We start from the raw sequence: 21,158 nt of genomic DNA on the forward strand, positions 1-21,158 counted from the left end.
ACCAACCTCTCTAGGGTTTATGCTTGGCAAAAGTAGGGTAATCTTAGGAAGACCGTGGGAGCACTTGTCCTGCAATTCCCTACATCATAGGATCATGAAAGTGATCACTATTTCATTTACTGATTTCCCAAGTGTTCTTCAGTGTCCATGGTTACTGGGAGTAGGTTAGTTAAAAATGTTTTAAATCTAATGGAGGTAGTAAAGAAGAGTCCCCTTTCTCCTCTTTTGAGTCTGCTCCTCAAAATTCATGAACTTTGATGGAAGATGATTAGTTTGAATTCTAAATGAGACAAAGCTGGGGAAATCTGACCATCCCTGGTTTGAAATCTGTCTATAAATCTATAGAACCTAGTTTCTGTAGGGAAGCCCACCGTGCCTCATTTCCATATTTGTTCTGTGCAAGCAAGCACCGGGTCATTACTGACCCATGGGGTGACATCATATCCTGACATTTACTAGGCATACTATGTTTATGGGGTGTTTTGCCATTGCTGAGTCAACCTTGAGCTGGCTACCTGAAACCGACTTCTGTTGTGATCAAACTCAGGTCATGAACAGAGCTTTGACAGCAATACTGCAGCTTACCACTCTACACCATGGGGCTCATATATTTGCTCTAGGCGTTTAATTAAACAGTTGATAAATTATGCTCGGTTACTTGGGATATACCAATCGTTGTTGTACCATTTTAATAAAGGAAAAAAGTGCTCCTAGTAAGTACTGGGGAGGGAAAAACAACTACTTAGCATCTACTGCTTGCAATCAAAATGTGAAGGTCTTGCAGGTTTTGACTGTCAATGAATAAATGCAGCTGTGGTACCTGGTTATCCTTGGAAGAGCCCATAACTAATGTCCAATCATACAGTTGTTGGGACATAACATTTGACTCCTTAGGCAACATTTCCTTTATATTCTTGGAATAGTAGCTAAACATTTAGAACAAAAACAATCTTGGCCTCCATATGCTTTTTATACGGTAAACGGTGACATTAGAAGTTCAATAGAATGGAATAACGTCTCACACTTTTTTTTTTGGTGTAATGCATATTTCTATCCTGCTGCATACTGCAGATCTGGTACATAATTTTCATATTCCGCTGATGTATTTTAATGCATATTATCTCAGTAATAGCCATTATTTTATATCTTTTTAATACAGACCTATAATAATGAGAATCTGTTCTTTTCTTTAGAGGTTCATATGAAAGAATTGTCAATGAAGGAGAGCTGAAATTATTTGGCATGCCATTTCAATAAAGCTTGCACTGGATAATACGTATCTCAGCAATGCTGGCAATATAAATTTCTTATTTGTTTGTTTGTTTATTTATCTTCCACTTTCCTCCCCAATGGGGTCCCAAAGCAGCTTACAGCATCATTCTCCTCTCCTCAATTTTATCATCACAACAATCCTGTGGGAAAGGTTTGGCTGAGAGAGATTGACTGGTCCAAGGTCACTCAGCAAGTTTCCATGGTAGAGTAAGATTCAGACCTGGGTCTTTTGGTTCCTAATCTGATGCTCTAACCACTACACAACTGAAGGGTCCCCCCCCCAAGTTTGCATGATACGTCTGTTCTGTGTAGTGAGTTAAAATATTTAACAAGATGTACAGCCAGGGATAAAAATCTCACAATTCACTGTGATCTGTTATATGCAAAATTATCACACTCTCCTTTACTGTTTGGTCATGATGTGTTATGATGATCTTTACAGACTTAATCTATAACCTGCCCAGATGTCGGGCTGCAGAAATAGCATTCCTTCATTAAATAAATGGATACTGCTACTATTACAACTTGTATAGAACCTGGCAATAAAACATATTTTAAAGCATGTGTGATATTTGCTGTAAGAAATATCACTTTTTCATAAATGTGCTCTGGAATTCTTATGGAATATTTTATTCAAATACAGTATCTTGGATTCAAATACAAGATGCTTTAAAAAAAAAACAAGTTTGACAGTATTATATCACTAAAGAGTTACTAATGTAACAGCCAAGTCCTGTTAGCATCATCAGAGTGCCTAGGACTGGGTACAGTACATCTTTTATTTAAAAAATTGTGTTTCACATATGAATGCATGATCATCTGCTAAGATATGCTGCATTTTTGTTTAGTTGGAGAACTGGATTTGAAGGTGCCCTTGCATGAAGGCACTTCGGCTCCCAGAAGCGTCTGTGTTCATATATATGTGTGTGTGTGTGTGTGTGTGTGAGAGAGAGAGATCAGGAGGAGTTTTTTGGGTGATGCTGAGAGCTTCAGAAAATGAGGGGGAGAGAGAGAAGATCTATTCCACTTCACATTAAGATAACTTGAAGTAGACAGTCCAAAGAGAACAGAATACCTTTTATTGATAGTATGTCATAGAAGGACTTCATTTTCTGGGAAATGGTAGTTCTGTGTAGGACTGTTGATTTTTTAAAAAATTGGTATAATTCGGATTCGGGTTTAAATGGCCTTCCCCTCCCCACCGGGAAATCCCGAACCCCAAATTCCCCAATACCAGTATAGGTAGGAATTTGGGTTTAAATTCAGGATTCCTGAATAATTCGGCCATTTAAACACATTCACGGCTTTCCGCAGCTCGGGGGGAAGCGTTTTTGCAGGTAGAGGTCCCACATTTTCAGGGCAGCTTGAAGGGACTCTCCTTGCAAGAACCCCCAGGTTTGGTTAAGATTGGGTGATGGGGTATGGAAGGGGTCACCTCTATCCTCCCCCATGGAAATGCATTGGCAAAGTGGCTGTGTGACTCTTTAATCTGATCTAATGTATCTCAATGGGGAAGCTGGGCTTTAAACGGTGGGTGGGAAAATTTGCCCGGTTCCTCCATAGAGATACTATGTGATACACTTTGTCTCTATGGAGGTGCAGGGTGAACTTTCCCACCGCTAAAAGCCCAGCTTCCCCATTGAGATACATTGCTAAGGTCATATTAAAGAGTCTGAACACAGCCACTTTTCTAATGCATTGCAGTGGAGGAGGATGGGGTGACCCCTTCCAGATCCCATAACTCCAGACCCCCTGACGCAATCTTTACCAAACATGGGGGTTCTTGCAAGGAGAGTCCCTTCTAGCTACCCTGAAAATTTGGGACCTCTACCTGCAAACATGTCGTCGCAGGAGCCACAGAAAGGCGGATATTTGGGAATGGCAAATTCGGCTTTGCCAACCTCCTGGATTTTGCTGTTTCAGTATACCCAAACCAGAAATTCACCAAATTGGCATTTATTCGGTATTTTTTTGGTTCGGATTTTACTGAATCAACAGCCCTAGTTCTATGACTTTATGAAAACCAAACATTAAGAACTTGCATAATCTTGTGGGTTTATTTCGCATCCCAGTGAATCAGATTCTCTAAAGGAGACGGTCCTCTAAAGGACCATGGTCACACAGCCCGGATAACCTACAAGAACCAATGAACTCTGACCGTGAAAACCTTCGACAATATTTTCCACTTCTACTTAGCGATTGGTAGCAAGTCAGCTTTTGTTCTATGTCCAAGGGGAGAGGATGCTTAATGAAACTCAGAAAACTCTTCTGTACTTCATCTCAAATTATTTTTGGTAGCAAATTATTTCTGTGCTGACTACAGATCTTTCAGTAGTCATTACTGGTGAAAGAAAGCTCTCCATGTCCCTGCGGGGCATGGGGAGACATAGAACACCCTGTCTTCTCAGGGAGGTTGAGAGGAGGCTCCTGGGTGCCACGAAGCAAGTCCAGACCATCAGGACTGGTTTGTGGGGTGCGTCGGCTCTAACTGGCGGGGAACACTGCCAGGATGCTTTGTTTTCTTTTGAAGTATTGTAAGTCTCCTTGTCAATCTTGGCTTGGTGTTGTGGAACTCAGGGAGCCATTTTGGAGCAGTCTGGTGCTCCGGTGGGGAGTTGGGGTGCCCAAGTACCCCGACTTTGGAAAGCCACACCAACAGGGGTGTTTAACTTCTCTATAGGCTCAGGGTGCTTTCCTCTATCACTCCGAGAGTATCCAGTGAAATCTGAATGCACCAATGAGACTGCAGGCCTCGGCGGGACATTTTCTTTAAAAATGGGAGATGAGGGTTGCTTCCTGAAGGCGTTCTGCTGTTGCCGGATCGGTTGCACTATGGAAATTACTCCTGTGAGTGCTTTTGAAGTCAGGACTCTTGGAAAGCTGCATCAAGGAGGAAGAAGCTGAGTGTGAACACTGAAAAGGAAAATGACTGAGATGGCTTTACAAAGCGTCTCTTTGCCTCAGCAGAAGAAAAGAAAGAAGAGGGAGGAAAGCTGTACACCAAACAAGAGGCAGTGTTACTATGGTGGAGAGCTTCTGCTGTTGCTGGATCCATTGCACTATGGAAAGTACACCTGTGTAGGAAGAGTTGCAGACCATAGAAGAAGAAGAGTTGTTTTTTTGTATGCTGATTGCCTCTACCTTTTAAGGAGAATCAAACTGGCTTCCAATCTCCTTCCTTTCCTCTCCCCACAACAGACACCTTGTGAGGTAGGTGAGGCTGAGAGAGCTCTAAGAGAACTGTGACTAGCCCAAGATCACCCAGATGGCTTCATGTGTAGGAGTGGGGAAGCCAACTCGTTCACCAGATTAGAGTCCACTGCTCATGTGGAGGAGTGGGAAATCAAACCCGGTTCTCCAGATTAGAGTCCACCACTCTTAACCACTACACCACACTGCCTGAGCAGCAGGATTAGTTGGAAGTCGGGAAAGAGGATGAATGGTGGCTGGTTTGAAAGCAGCTGGCAGTGGGGTTCACTAGAAATTTCAAAAGGACCCTTTCCCCTTTTCTATCTTTCTGCCACAAGCTGCAAGTACCAACTTGTTCCATAGATATGACTTTTGAAGGGGGGCGGGAAATTGTCTGAACATGATAGTGTCTGGCATTTCTAGATTCCTAAACAATCTCAAAAGGTATTTGTAAAACAAGGAAGCTATTTAATAAGCCCTATCCACCAAAGCTTGAAAATGTGTAACAATTATCAGTTAAAATCCAGACATCAGTGGTCCAAATAGCAAAAGAGACAGAAAATCCTATAAACTGCAAATGCATAGTGCTCTAAAAACCCTTTCTCCCAGTATTTTATACTATCAGTCATTCCTCCATGTCATGAATCTCCCAATACAACCTCCAGAGAGCATTACACTCAACTGATAAGAACTTGGTGGTAGTCCCTGGCCCTAGAGCCACCCGGCTGTCCTCGGCCAGGGCCTTTTTTCGCTCCGCTTCCTGCCTGGTGGAACTTTCTGTCAAATGAGACCCGGGCCCTGTGGGACCTATTCCAGGGTTGCCAGGTCCCCCCTTTCCTCCAGCGGGAGATTTTTGGGGAGGTGATGGGGTGGGGATTGTGCGTGGCTGCGTGTGTGAACCCCGCTCCTGAGCCAATCCAAGTGACTTGGCAACCCAGCCCGTACTCCTTATCTTACCCAATTGGGCTAGGATTGCCAACTCCAGGTAATAGCTGAGATCTCCTGCTATTACAACTGATCTCCAGCTGATAGAGATCAGATTACCTGGAGAAAATGGCAGCTTTGGCCATTGGAATCTATGGCATTGAAGTCCCTCCCCAAACCCCGCCCTCCTCAGGCTCTGCCCCAAAAACCTCCCTCCGGTGGCGAAGAGGGACCCATTCCTTGCTGCGCCTTCTCCGTCCCTGACACTGTTCGCCCTCCTGGCCCCAGGCCGGTTGGCCCCCTGGAGGGATTTGGCCTTGCAGAGTTCAGTCATTGCCAACTTCCTCGGTATTCATTTTATAGGGGTTATTGTACTAGGGCCTTGTTATTTTATGTTTTAAATTGCATTTATAAATCTATAGTTGAATGTGAGAAGTTTTAAATTGTGTATTTATAGTTATATATTGTTTGTTGGAAGCCGCCCTGAGCCCAGCTTTGGCTGGGGAGGGCGGGGTTTAAATCAATCTTTAGGGAAAACATTACCTGTTGTAAGATTTAGGGGTATTGTTCTTTCAGAATTTGTGTGCTCTGGATAAATTGTGTCACAGTGCTTTGTGGAAGATGACACCAGCCTTTGCCCTTGCAGAGACAGACAGCAGCCCTTGCTGGCAGTAACAATTATAATCATGGATTGCCAGAAGCTAGTGTCTCAAAAACTGCAATGTACATAAACCTAGCATTTGGCACATTTCGCAAGCATTCAGGAGATCCAATTAGCTGGTGTGAGGGGGGGAAATAGCCAATATAAAAAATTCATCACATCCAGAGTGCATTAATTGAATGTTCTTCTATTTTAAAATGTTTTTTTTTTTTAAAAGAACAGATATTAACCGGGGTTATTTGCTTAATCATTTTGAAGAAATTAAATGAACAATAATTGTAGAAATAGTATTCAGAAAAGAGAAATCATCCTTTACTTTTAAGATTACTGAGTTCTACAATTCACTAAAGCCGGGAAGGCACTAGCTATAAATTTGTTATGGTTGAAAACAACTGCAAGTAGAAGGAAAATAGCTGCAAGAATCCTCACAATACAGGCACAGCTGAATTCTATACTAATTCTTATATTTCATGTAGTGCAGAGGTTTCTTAAACCCTTATGCAAGTGAAGAGCATCTTTGGATTCAGTTTACTTTCTTGTGCAGTTTCTAGTGTGTGTGTGTTAAGTGCCATCAAGTCGCTTCCGACTCTTGGCGACCCTATGAATGAAAGTTCTCCAAAATGTCCTATCTTTGACAGCCTTGCTCAGATCTTGCAAATTGAGGGTAAAATTCAATTGAGGGTAAAGTTCCTTCCTTTTTCTGACCTTACCCTTAGAGGAAGGAACTTTGAATTTTACCCTGCTTGGGATATTTTGATATTGCAATACTTTGGCAACCTTACCCTAAGGGGATTGTGCAACATGGATGATAACATAGGAATTTATGAGACTTCTGTTATGAAGGACTGATGAAGATTTGAATTTTGAGACTTCAAAACGATCGTATCCTCTTGATGAACTTGTGTCCATTGACATCCTTTCGTCCATACAAACCTGCTCCTGTGGAAAAAGAAACATAGAAAGATTATTGACTGAAGTGTACTCACCCTATTTATTACCCACCTTTTGTGTTTGATGCATGTTGTGTTTTGTATGTTGATGGTCAACGTGACTATTTTTGTAATATATATGTGTGTAGTCACAATAAGAATTTGTTGATTTCTAATAATATTCGCTCCTGTACTGATTTTCTTATCCCCTGGATATTTGTACAGAGGTGTCTTTTTTCCTTCTCCAACCTCCAGGTAATAGCTGGAGATCTCCTGCTATTACAACTGATCTCCAGGCGATAGAGATCAGATCACCTGGAGAAAATGGCCACTTTGGCCATTGGACTCTATGGCATTGAAGTCCCTCCCCTCCCCAAACCCTGCCTTCCTCAAGCTCCGCCCCAAAAACCTCACACCAGTGGTGAAGAGGGACCTGGCAACCCTATTCAAGTGCCAAATTGCCTCAAGTGCCAATGTTAGCAGAGGTGTGCAGGATCTATATATTTAAAATAAATAAAATAAATGAACTTGCAATAAGGTCAGTAGTGGTGCAAATAAGAGCCACCTGGCATCAAAGAATCCGAGAATATTACTGGGTGTCCTATAATAAGTAGCTATATGCCTATTAACTGTTGAGAATTTTTAGCTCGCTACAATTAGTCCAATTTTGGTTTATATTTTCTATTTCTGAGAGTTCATTATCGGATATTTTTCATACCTGTTTTCACATCTTAAACACACTTCCGTAATGCAACATAGTGGGATATTGTTGTGATACGTGCAAAATATGCATTACATGTGGATGAGAATTTTGGAAAGTTTTAAAGGTTAAAGAGTTTTAAAATGCATATTTTGCACGTATCACAAAAATATCCCACTATGTTGCATTACAGAAGTGTTTCAGATGTGAAAACAGGTATGAAAAATATCCAGTAATGAACTCTCAGAAATAGAAAATATCAACCAAAAGTTGGACTAATTGTAGCGAGCTAAAAATTCTGCAGTTTTGTTTACAAATGGAATATATTAATAATGCAAAATTAGAATTATTAGATTGTCACCACCATGGTATCCCCTCCAAGGAACCAGCATAAGCGTGATAAAAGTGGGCAGGCATGATATTCTGTTATCTTCCAGCAGAATTCAAGGTTATTCCATTTAATAATACATTTCTTATTCATAAAATTAAGTGCTGATGAAGAGTCCTGTGAAAATCTGGGTGCTGTATAAGTATGGCAAATATTTAATTCCTTGTTATCCCTAACATTTTTTCTCAAGGCTTCATTTTCAGAATGACAATAACATTTACCCATGTGCAATTTCCTTCTTTAGAGTTGCAAAACCCAAGGATATGTGGGTCACAGAATTTTATATGATGTTAGCCTAATGCCAAAGGGTGTGAAATTGGTCTGGAGCTAAGTCATTTATCTCCCACAGGGAGAAAAACGGGATGTCATATGGAGTGAAGAGGAAAAAATCCTCCTCCCTTACTAGTTCACTTAATTCTAGACCTTTCCGTTTCAATATAACATTTTTATAGCCCCATAATTAGTAAAAGTGGGACTGTTGTATACCAACTAGTTTGAAATGTATCTCATGGCATACAGAGCCACTATAGGGTTACTATAGTAAGGTGTGTGTGTGTAATTTAAATGGTTTTAAAATGTGATTTTATTATGTTTGTTTTAAATTGTGAGCCACCTTGGTGGCCCCTGTAAGAGCAGAAAAGTGAAGTACAAATTTTGTAAATTAACAAACAAAAATATAACCATATATAAACTTCCCCATAACATTTCCCAAATATCCCAGAGGCAGGCAATGGCAAACTACCTCTGAACTTCTCTTGCCTTGAAAACCCTACAAGGGTCACCATAAGTCAGCTGTGATTTGATGGCAAAAAATGTTGATTAGGGATTTCAAATATTCTGGTGTTAGTTAATCAAATATGTATAATATACCTTTAAAACTCTTTCCAAAATTCTCATCCACATGTAATACTTATTGTTTATTTCTTTTGCAAATAGCTTTATGTTCACACTGTACCCACCATGGATATTCATTGAATATAACTGACAGCAATGTTAGATGCTATGCTTCTGTTACTAATACTTGTACCATGCCTTTCTTCTATATTAGTACCCAAAACAGCTTACATCATTCTCCTTTACTCCATTTTATCCTCACAACAACCCTGAGATATAGGTTATGCTGAGAGCATGTGAGTGGCCCAAGGTCACCTAGCAAACTTCCATGGCAAATCTTTCTTTCAGAACCTGATTTGAAGAAATTGGCTGTCGAGCACAAGAGGGTAGAGACCTACAACCTAAAACCATTGCTGAAAACTGTGATAGGAAGATTCCCCTCCCCCAAACTCTATGAAATGCATTGGACAGAGTGCATGTGCATTTGCTGTGGCAATGAAGTGATGTGTGACATAAGATTTTACTAAGTTTTATTTGGTTGACATGAAACATGAAAATCGTTGTTTGGTGTTTAAATTGTGCATTGTAAACTGCCTTGAGCCATGGGGAAAGGTGTGATATAAATACAAATAATTAAAATGGGTTGAACGATGGCTGAAGAAAAATAAAATATGTAAAATTAAAGTATTAATTGGAGCGATTTGTAGGTGATATTGAAGGAGTGCAATGCAGATTGTGTAATATCCTCCTGGGAATTCATAAATTAAGTATTTTATATGGAAGTGGAGTAAGATTCTTTCAGTAGGCTCCATTTTTTATCTGTTTTAATTAGTGCTGGGGGCGGAGTGGGGGCATAATGGCAGCGGGGGAGGTCTAGGCCAGCATCACAGTGATGCCATTGGCACTGTAGCAACATTACTTCCAGCTCACACCAGATCACACCAGAAGTGACATCATTGCATCACCAGTGGGGAGGGGCTATGGTTCAGTGGCAGAGCATCTGCTTGGCATGCAGAAGGTCCCAGGTTCAATCCCCGGCATCTCCAGTTAAAGGGACTAGGCAATTAGGTGATGTGAAAGACCTCTACTTGAGACCCTGGAGAGCAGCTGCTGGTCTGAGTAGACAATACTGACTTTGATGGACCAAGGATCTGATTCAGTATAAGGCAGCTTCATGTGTTCATGGGGATGATCTGATATTTGGGCAAATACTCAATGGTAGAAGTCATCTTTGTCATAATTTTTTTCCCAAATACGAGAGCATCGTGTGTTACCAATGATGCAATGATATCATTTTCAGTGTGCACTGAAAGGGATGTTGCCACGATGTTGCAAATGACATTGCGGCAATGTTGGCCTATACCTCCCCTGCTGCCAGTAAGTACCCCCTCCAGCCAGCTGATTGGCAGAAGGGGAAAAGGCACGGGTTTGGGAAATTCCCTGCCCCCAGCAAAGGCATAGCAGCCCTGGTTTTACTGTTACAGTTGTAAACCACCTGGGTAAATACTGGAAAGATGGCATATAAATTTTAAAATAAAATAAAAATACCAGTTCAGTTGCTGCAATGTAGTACTTAGTTTGCCTGCACATAGAGAAGATACTGGGTTAGTGGTATGACTTAGGGCTGTTGAATTAAAAAAAATTCGGTATAGTTCGGATTTGGCTGAATTCGGCCCGTTTAGATTCGGGATATGCTGAAGTCCGAACTCCCCCACTTCGGGTCTGTGTAATTCGGCGGGAATTCAAAGTTCGGGAAAAAAATTCGGCCGAATAAAGCCATTAAAAACACAACCGTGCCTTTCCGCGGCTCTGGGGGGGGCATTTTTTGGGGTAGAGGTCCCAAACTTTCAGAGGAGCTTCAAAGGACCCTTCTTGCCAGATCCCCCAAGGTTTGTAAAGATTGGGTCAGGGGGGGCTGAAATATGGGCCCCGAAAGGGGTCCCCCCACCCTTAATGTGCATCTCTGAGCAGAGCTTGCCGCCCATGCACAAAGCTCCCAGCCCCGACAAACAGCTGATGAGAACAAGGGCGGGGCAGGTGCTAAGAACTTTGCAAAGCAACACAACTGCAAAGCAACACCTTTGCAAACATGCAAAGGGCGGGGCAGGTGTGAAGAATTTTGCAAAACAATACAACTGCAAAGCAACACAAGCACGCAATGCAACACCTTTGCAACAGTGCAAAGCAACACCTGACACCTGGGAGTTTGCAAACCATGGAAAGGGACAGAGGCAGCTAGCTATGCATAATGAGCAGGAGGGGGTGGAATTTCTCCTTTTGCATTGGACTTGGGACCAGGCAGATGCATTCTTTAAGTCACCATTTGAAAACCAGTTTTGAGCAAGCATCAAAATAACCTAACTGATCTTATGAATGAGGGAAAACCTGAAGACATAAAAATGAAGCCCCCCCTCAAACCAGGGAGAGAGAGACTGGAGGGGGAACACACACCCCAGGCAGAACCAGCAAAAGCCCCCTTTGGCTTCCCCCCCACAGAAACTGCTCCCTCCCCACACACACACAGACTCTGCATTCCCCCCCACACACACACAGAAAAGAAAAATTACAGATTAAAGCCCCCAAAGGGGTCTTACTGTGGCTGTCTTCTGTTCCATCAGGAGGGGCTGGGAGGCTGGGTAATCCAATATGATTCCATTTGTATCCAATATGAGATCCATATGTATGCATCTCTCGAGGGTGATCCATTCATCCCAATAGGGAAAAGGGGAAAGCCCATATCACGGGGGGCCCTGACCCAATGTTTACAAAACTTGGGTGGTCTCTTAAAAAGCCTTGTCTGAAGCTCCGCTGAAAGTTTGGGGTCGGCACACCCAAAAATGCGCCCCCTGCAGCCACGGAAAGAGAAAAGGGGGGAGCCGATATTTCTGCCCCCACTGAACCCATCTTTACAAAACTTGGGTGGTCTCTTAAGGATTGTCTGAAGCTATGATAAAAGTTTGGGGGCTGCACCCCCCCAAAAAGTGCCCCCTGCAGCCACGGAAATGGAAAAGGGGGGAGAGGAAAAAGGGGTGGAGCCCATATCTCGGGACCCCCTGACCCAATCTTTACAAAACTTGGGGGGTATCTTAAGAAGCCTTGTCTGATGCTCCGCTGAAAGTTTGGGGTCGGCACACCCAAAAATGCGCCCCTGCAGCCATGGAAAGAAAAAGGGGGGAGCCCATATCTTGGGACCCCCTGACCCAATGTTTACAAAACTTGGGTGGTCTCTTAAGAAGGCTTGTCTGAATATCCCCTGAAAGTTTGGGGTCTGTACCCCAAAAAATGCGCCCCCTGCAGCCACAGAAAGGAGCGAATGTGCACAAGCACCCCTGCACACACACACGAGGATTTCCCTCTCTCTCTCTTTCCCCGGTGGGGCCGCACATCAGCTGATTCCTCCAGTACTCAATCCTGACTGATTGGCTAGGAGAAGACCCAGCTTGGCCACCGATTGGCCGGGGGAGGAGAATGCTGCTTACTGAAGGTTATGCTGCTTACTGACGGCCCCGAATTGGCCGGATTTATTCGTGAACTCCCGAACTCGCTGAATTCGGCTCCCCGGTTTCCCGCCATTTTTGAGTTCGGTTCGTCCCGAACTAAAAACCACCGAATCAAGGGAAATTCGGCTGATTTTCAGTTTGGGTCGAACCGAATCAACAGCCCTAGTATGACTAACAAAATATTCTTCTTTGAATGGGCTGAATTAATGGTGGGAATTGACTCCGGATCAGAAAGACAGAAGAATCAAATAAAAGTATCAGTGACATTAATGAACTTTATTCCAAATACAGATGACACGTTTTTCTTCAGGCCTGGCATATTTCTCATTTTCTGAGAAGGACACTATATATCTGTAGGAGGGAAAATGACACAAACATGACATACATTCACAAAACAACATAAATGAACTTAATGACGAAAAACAAATGTTGATTGTAGAAAAGTCTTCTCAGGTGCTTCATTGTTCATCTGTTTTGATTTGCTACTTTGGCCATCTCCTGGTATATATTGTTACTTAGATTGCAACATTACTTTACAGTTATTGAATAGATTGAAACAACAATTACTTGCAGCTGCAGGAGAAAATGGGACTTTCTAAATCAATACTGTTCTTTATACAGAAAGAGTGTGTGTCACTTAATTTGAGCTGAGTTGGTTATATTTCAAGATAGGAAAGAGGTGTAAAGCAGAGTTTCCTTAACGTGGACATAGTTTTTTTCTTACTACTAAAATCTTATTGGCTTGTGTTTGGTTAAAATAGGAAGAGAATGTAATAAAAGGCTATGAGAAACACTTTTTTCGGACTAGAGAAAACTTTTAATATAAGTGCATATAACAATATGAGAAGAAAGCTGACTTTCCAAATATATATTGAAAAAGAAATAAGGCAAGCAGCTCTCCCTCTTCAAATGTGAGCTAGAACAGACTTAAAATTCATACTACTTCTGTCCTTTCAAAGTCTTCCTAGTCTGTTTCAGAGGAAGTGGCTGTTCGTGTTGGATGGTTTATTCCAGGAGAGTCCTGTATCTTTAATGTTGCACTAACGAGCAGTAGACATTATGCTAATTTTTATGAGGTCATCTCTGACGTCTGTACTTATGTGTAGTCCTACCTGGGGCATCATTTTACTCCAGACATCCAACTTGTCACTGGTGAAGATACTGGTTGATACTATTTGATTGCTATTTGCTTTTACATGTTATTTTACAAACTAATGCAGATAGATGCAGAATATGAGATTGTTGCTCATCAACCATTAGATAATCTTTTGACATTCGGACTCTGCCATACCTAGACTGCTCCTAGCTAGCATCAAAGTAAAAATTTGAATAGAGCCCTTTCACTCCAGTGGTGCCCTAACACCATGTGCCAGATAACAAAAACATGCATGCCGGAACTTTCCCAGTTAGTTCAGTGGAGGGGTCATATATATATCGGGCTGAACCCTATATATATAATAATGTGAGTAATTCAGGATTCTTTTTAACAGCACACATTGATAAACATAAAGCTTACTGAAGCTTAGTGGGCTTATTTGTAAACTTCATCCTATTGGTATTCTAAAGCAAAGAAAGTGATACTCAGCACATTTTTGATCCATCCATATCTAGATGAAGTAATATCATACTTTGTTCTATAGAAGGACAGCATAAGTTGGCCATACACCATTGGGCATGGATCCCGCAAAAAAAAGAAGAAGTTAAGATAAAGGAGGCAATTTTTGCTACCCCTCCTCTAATTTATCCCTCAGGAACAGTATTTTAGGGTTTATTTTTGGCTGCAGCAGGAGAGGTGAGACAAAGTAGTACCAGTCCTTCAGTGGAATCCATTTTGTTTTGATTATGTGTATTAGCTGAGTCCCCATGACCACTGCAACACCTTTAGCTGTTTGGATTCAGGCTGACTTTCATCTCAGCAGCACTAGTGTATTTAGGTGGATCTGACAGATTGAGTTTTTTTCTGGTATTTTTTGGGTTCAGGTTTATCAAACCTGATAATTTTTGAAAAATCCAGGTTTTCCTGATTTTTTTTTGAAGATTTCCAGGTTTGATAATCTCAAATCTGAAAAATACCAGAAATTTTTGTGTGCACATTCCTATTCAGAACTTGAATGAAGTCTTAGTCAATGGGGCTTTCTGCCAGGCATGTGTTCTTAGGATTGCACTGTAAAGTATGTAATATGGTTTCCAAGATGTCCTGTATAAACCTTTTCCCACTCCATACGTACACACACCCCTCAACCCAGGTGGCTATGGGTGCCACAATCCAGAGACTCAACTTCCCCACAGTTGGGAGTGATGGGGAGGAGATCAAAGCAAACATCTGTGGTCCTTCTGCTGGATCCAACCCAAAGTGGATCCTAGTATCAACCCAATATTAGGGGGGAAAAATCTTCTATTCGGAGGTACTATAGGATTGCAATGTTTGGAAAGGCCCCACTCCACACACAGTCCACCCTTTCAAGCTGCCATTTCCTCCAGGGGAGCTGATCTCTGTTGCCTGGAGATCAGTTGTAGTTCCAGGAGATCTCCAACCACCACCTGGAGGTTGGCAACCCTAATTTTTTGAGACTTGTAGAAGTGCAGCCAGTCTATCACAGGCCTAAATTTTGTAGTTGTTTTCTCACTTGTTTTCATGTTTCCCAACAGGATGATGAAGTAGTACTTCAGTGTATTGCCAACATTCACAAAGAACAGCGAAAGTTTTGCCTGGCAGCTGAGGGGCTTGGGAATCGCCTGTGTTTTCTGGAACCAACTTCAGAAGCTAAAGTAAGAATCACTTTTGAAAGGATTTTAGTTAGTGGAGTTGATGGTAATTAATCTAAAAATGGTGATTAAGTTTTTTAAAATTGTGTTGCCTGTAATATAGGCTATATAAAATGTAATATATTGAATTATTTCTTTTTTAATTAATTGAATTTTCCTGCATTGTATGTTCTCAAGTCTTTGGCTGCTAACTGCTTTGCACTTCAGCATATATAACTTCCATTATGGCAGATTGGGGTGGCAGGAGCGGGCAATGATATTTTTGGAGGGGAATAGTCTACCCTCTATAAAATGCCCAGCCTCATGATTGTAGCATGTGAGATTTTTAAGAATACTTGAGAACTACTGCCAATAGGCTTCCCAAATGCTCACTTATGGCAGGAGAAATCCCACTGAAATGCTACTCTGCCCGCTAATTAATTTAGCAAATGCAGGAGAAAAATGGGAGCAGTGCTCTATAATGAATCTTTATAGTAACCATAGAGACTACAAAGGGAAGTCACAGAGCGTTGCCAGCACAGCGGTCTACACTTAGAGGTTGGTGTGCATGCCATGGCCACCTACTGTTCTGCAGAAGGAGAGGGGAGAGGAGCATGCATTCATCTCTCTGTCTACCAGCAGGCAGACTCCACAATTGCAGCTCTTGGCTGGGCTGCCTGGCTGCCTCCCCCTCCACTCCTCCTGAGCAAAGTGCTTGCTGTTCAGCCTGAGCAGTGTGTGCCACCTTCCCCCTAATGTTTGACTGCTTGAGCTCCTTCACGAGGGAAAATAAACTGTGCAGAATGGGAAGGCTGTGGTTGCTTCCCCACTTTCCTCCCGCCCAGCCCTCTCGATCCTTCTCTCCCTAGGTGAGTCAGCAGCAGTCTGCAGCTCCTTCCTCTGCCTCTTTCCCCTCAGGGTTTGTGTGAGTGAAAGGCTTCGGCAACCAGCTGCCACTGGTTTTCCTCAGGGAGCAATTTGAGAAGGCCTGCGTGGATGGGAGCTAGGCAATTGGGCTAAGTAGAAGGCCAGACCAGGGAAGATGAGAGGACGTTTTAACTTCACCTCTGTTCCCCCTGCCTCTGTTCCCCCACCCCTTCATCTCACCTTCCTTTCAAGCAGGGTCTTGCCCCAGTCCAGGCAAAGCAGCAACCTTGTTTCCCACCTCATCCCTCCCCCCATCTGACCAGAGCTGAAGGGGATTGTGGGTGAGCAGGTGTAGTAAATAAGTAGGTGGCTCCTGCTTACTGACAGCCCCCAAGAGGCTGGGGTTGCTGCTGCTGTGGCCACCACTGCCCTCCACCTCAAATGGGCAGCCACGATGCCGAGGAGCAGAGATGAAAATGAAGGATGTGAGGAGAGTGTGAGAGAGATAGGCTTGAGGTTGCATCTTGTTCTCTTGCTCTCAAGTGCAAAACTGAAAGAAAAGGGGGCACAGATCTCCCCAAAGAACTCTTCTGTCTTCCCATTTCTTCCTACTCCTTCTTTCCCAGTTTTTCCTCAACACCTCCCATAAGAACCTCTGAGGCTCCACAACCCAAATGACAGTGAAGGAGGGGATGCAGTTAAAAGATTGGGGGAGGCAACAGACTGAAGCCTTTTCTGCTGGGCTTCTCTTTTTATTTTACTTAGACGGACCAGGAAGGGAACTATCCCCCCAGTCGGTTCTATTCCCCCCCACCTTTTTTCAATGGTCATAACCGCTCTTATTTTTGCCACCCCTCCCTTCTGCTCGGAGGGGAGAGAGCGGATTGGCTGCCAGGCAGCAGCCCCCCCCCGAGCCCCCCGTCCAGCACAGAAACGCCACCCTCTCACCTGGCCCCAGCAAACCTGGCTCCAGGTGATCCTGGAACCAAGGACTTCTCTCCCCTTAGCTAGGCAGTGGCACAGCTTGAGGCTGTCTTCCAGCCCTCTGTTCTGTTGACTGAAAGAGTTCCCCCCTGAGTTGCCTCAGGTATTCTTTCTGTACGTGTTCAAACATCTGGATTAAAAGAGGCAGGCAGATTAGCACTGCCAGTTCCCCTCTTTGGAAGGGATCATAAATCCAGCCAGTAGTGTGTGGGTGTTTTCTTAAGTGTCTCAAATGGCAAAGGCAATCTGACTGGTGGTCTGATTCCCCCCCTCATAGTGGAACAAGTACAAATTTTAATATAATATTTTATTGACCATCTTTTGAATCACCTATTATAGGAATTATTTCATCCATATTATTGCATGGTACTTAGGCTGCAGTTCATTACCCACTAACTTTGCATTCAGTGAATTTACAGTGTTTTGAGAGTTCAATGGAATTTACAGTGTTTAAGAAAAAAGATTTGCAGAGCAATCCTATGCAGAGTTATTCTAGTCTAAACCAATTCATTTCAATTGGCTAAGACTGGAGTAACTCTTCATGGAATTGCCCCAATAGTTGCAGCAGAAACTATTTTGTCCTTTGTGTTTTCAAAGCCATATCTTTTACTTTCCTGTTCTTTTCTTAGTTGTTTTAACTTGAAAATTAATTTCCCCTAAGAAAATCTGTATTCTGTACACACTTTTGAGGATTAAAAGTATATTTGTACTCTGTGTATCTCATTAAAGGTTCGGTAAAGTAGATATGTGAGCCAGTGTGGTCGCCGATGCGAGCACCTGTGTTGGACATACACCACGAGGGAGGCAGTGCCAGCTCACGAGGCTCACTTGGCCGTGTTGCTCTCCAGGGCTGGCATAAGCTGCCCTGTGCTGGCATCTGTGCCACTTTGCATGGCGCAAGTGGCATGGTCACTGGCTTAGGTGTCATGCTAGCTCCTATGTGGGTCTGCCCCCCCTGCAGGATTGCGCGGTTAGTGATGATACATTATACAACCCTCATCAAACAATGTTCTACAAAGGTTTTGTAACCTCAGCTTTAACACTAACAGCCCATTCATGAGCTTCCGGCGGCCGGGGATGGTGGGGAGGAGGCGCCGCTGCTTTTAAAGGCTTTTTTCTTTTAAAATGGGGCATTTTGCCCCATTGAGAATAGCAAGGCTGCGCCTTCTAAAAAGCAGGCACAGCCTTGCTCTTCTCCCCGCAAGAGTACCTGGGGCGAAAGGGTACCGGAGGCTGTCTCCATGCAGCCCACCCCCTGGAATGCCCCGGAAATGCCCCCCGGGATGCTGGAACGCACCTTGGAATGCCAGCATGGGCCTTTATGCCAGTGGGACGCTGGTCGAAGGCCCCGTCGGAGTCTCAGGGAGGCACTGTCACAGCAGCGCCAGAAAACCAGTGTCCAGGCCTCTCCACTGGCGTTGGGGCCACTTTTGGTTGCATAAGTAGCCCGGATGCCCACGTTGGGGCCCCCAACACCAGCACAGACCCTTCCTGGCCTCCTGAGGACTTTTGTCCTCAGAAGTCAGGCATGCGCTGTAAAAACAGAAATGCTTAACCACTATTTCTATAAGTAATCAAGGAGAGACTAATGCTATAAAGAGCATATCAAAACTTGCTCTACATACAATTCACATACATACAATTTAGCATTTTCACCTTTAGGCTGCTGTGGAGCTATGCCAGCAAAATAGCTGGTATAGCCTGATGAAACTCCTTGGAGAAGTTTCACAGGTTTCTTTTTTAAAAGGTTTTTTTTTCTATGTATTTTCTGGCCGGGAAGCCTGAGAGGAGGCAGCATGGCTGCGCCATTCCTGGCTGTTGCCTATCTTACTCTTTTTAGGAGCCCATGCTAATTTTATTGAGTACAATCCATCCTAATCTCAGCATTTAAAAATCCTACTAATTTTCAGCCATATGGTAAAATTACATTATGTTCTTTGTATGCTCCCAATTGATCAATGTGTTCTTAGAAATATATTTTGGGAGCTGTTGAGAGCCAGCGTGGTGTAGTGGTTAAGAATGGTGGACTCTAATCTGGAGAACCAGGTTTGTTTCCCAACTCCTCCACATGAGGAGGCGGCATCTCTGCCAAAACAATGGATATCCAGTGTGGCCCACCCCTTCTGAGGTTTGAAGGGAGAAATTCGGTTCCAAAGCTTTTCTCCACATGGGAATTTAACCAGGAGCTCTGTCCACACTATCCCAGTGCCTTTCCACCGAGTTATTTCTGTCTGCAATGAGTGATGTATGCTTGGCTCTATGTGGCTAGTGGTGATGTCAAGGCTGCAGTGGAGTGTGCAGTCAGTGCCTCCTTTACATAAGAAAGGCCATGCTGGATCAGACCAAGGTCCATCAAGTCCACCAGTCTGTTCACACAGCAGCCAACCAGGTGCTTCTAGGAAGCCCACAAACAAGACGACTGCAGCAGCACCATCCTGCCTGTGTTCAACAGCACCTAATAAAATAGTCATGATCATCTGAACATGGAGAGAATTCCTTTGAAGCTATCATCTTGGCCTAGTGGGGGCTGTGGTTGTGGGGGTTGGAGGATCAGTCCTGGCCTTTGTCTTTTTTTTAAAAAAAACTTTTCCATGGAAAGGAAGTGTATGTCTTGGAGCAAGGATGGTTGCATGTGGGCAGCACTTTTGCTGCCAGTAGGGTTCCCACTTATATTTGGCAGGAGCTTCTTTTGGGTGGGGGTGTCTGCCCCCCTGTCTGCACACTCTGTGGAGTCAGAACCCACAGACAGTGGGACTAGAAGGAATGTCACCGCCTCCTTCTTCAAGATGCAAGCCAGATCATGCTCAGTGGAGTTAGAGTGCGCACACAGCAGGGCTAGGAGGAATGTTCTTGCCTCCCTCTCCAAGCTGCAAGCCAGATCAGTCCCAATCTGGCATGAAGATTCAAAAGGGAGGCAGGAGCGTTCCTAGCCCCTCTGTCTGCGTGTCAGAGTGTGCAGACAGCGGGGCTAGGAGGAATGTTCCTGCTTCCCTCTCCCAGCTGCGTGCTCTGTTAGGGTTGTGCTTTTTCTGGGTTTTTCCTTCTGTCTGCTGGCTTTTTCTGGGGGAATGGTGTCAAGAGTCAGTGGCTGGATCGGCAGAGGGTGATTGGCTGTGCCTGTATATGCCTCTCATGCGGCATCATCAGCTTCCATTGTCTGGGTGTTGCTGAGATTGCTACAGACTCCAGTAGAAGAGCAAGATTCAAGCCTTAAATAGCACCTTAAAGGGCCAACAATATTTCCAGGATATAAACTTTCGAGAGTCAAAGCTCCCTGTTTCTCAGATACTTCAGAATCAACGCAACTATTCATTTTTGCTGATCTATTGTTGTTTATTGATGTGTTTGTTTGTGCCTAACAATTATATTCTAGGTTTTATGTTTTAATTTTGGTAAATAAAAAAAACAGTAAAACAAAGTAAACTACATCCATTGGTTTCAGAAGCAGAATTAGGCACTTGCTTTATTAATTCCCACTAAAATCAATGGGAATTAAAAGTGCTTTGGCTTAATTTTGCCAATATACAGCATATAGTTAATTAATCTGCCAAATTTACTATCTTTACCGTGTTTTTCTAGTTTGTTCACAACCTGAAGAAATTTCCCTGGAGGTTTTAGGAATAATTGCTTTGCATTCATTGTATGTTGTAATGTTCATTGTCTCATTTTCTGCAAAATACAGCTCCTATTTTGTTCTTAACATTCATTAGATGGATAAAGCCAAAGCCAGATACATTTTTATTGTTTCCAAAAAATTTAATAGAACAGAAGCTGCTGGATGCTTGACTTTCTGAGCGATAGCTCAAACACTATACTTTATTTCATCTGTGTTAACTTTGTCTCTTTAGCTATCTGATGCAATTAATGGGAGAACTGTATCGCTGCAGTTAGAAAGTGTTCTACATTTCACTAGTTGATGAATGTAAACTGTTTTCTTCATTGCTTTATAAGGGACAGCAATTTTATGTAAATTCGCTGCTGCACACTATTGTAAAAACATAATATGATGGTAAACTTTACCATACTAATAATGACTGACCTTTCAAACTGCTTTTGCAATATGATGTGATACCTTTGACAGTTGCCAGATATTCCACTTTTCAAATATATTGAAAACTGGGCAGTAGAAACAATGTGGAAAACATTTGATTTATTATTTAATACC

The 21,158-nt window shown here is 43.0% G+C and overlaps 1 protein-coding gene across 1 annotated transcript in view; it reads left to right on the plus strand.

Moving 5' to 3' along the window:
* Nucleotides 1–21,158, plus strand: part of RYR3 (ryanodine receptor 3) — a 336,967-nt gene that overhangs the window by 27,330 nt on the left and 288,479 nt on the right. The window contains exon 2 of the mRNA XM_056852142.1: nucleotides 15,047–15,166. Coding sequence (XP_056708120.1) covers nucleotides 15,047–15,166 — 120 coding nt within the window. The remainder of the gene's footprint in view (nucleotides 1–15,046; nucleotides 15,167–21,158) is intronic.

The sequence above is a fragment of the Euleptes europaea genome, chromosome 6 (assembly GCF_029931775.1).
Source record: "Euleptes europaea isolate rEulEur1 chromosome 6, rEulEur1.hap1, whole genome shotgun sequence".
Lineage (NCBI taxonomy): Eukaryota > Metazoa > Chordata > Lepidosauria > Squamata > Sphaerodactylidae > Euleptes > Euleptes europaea.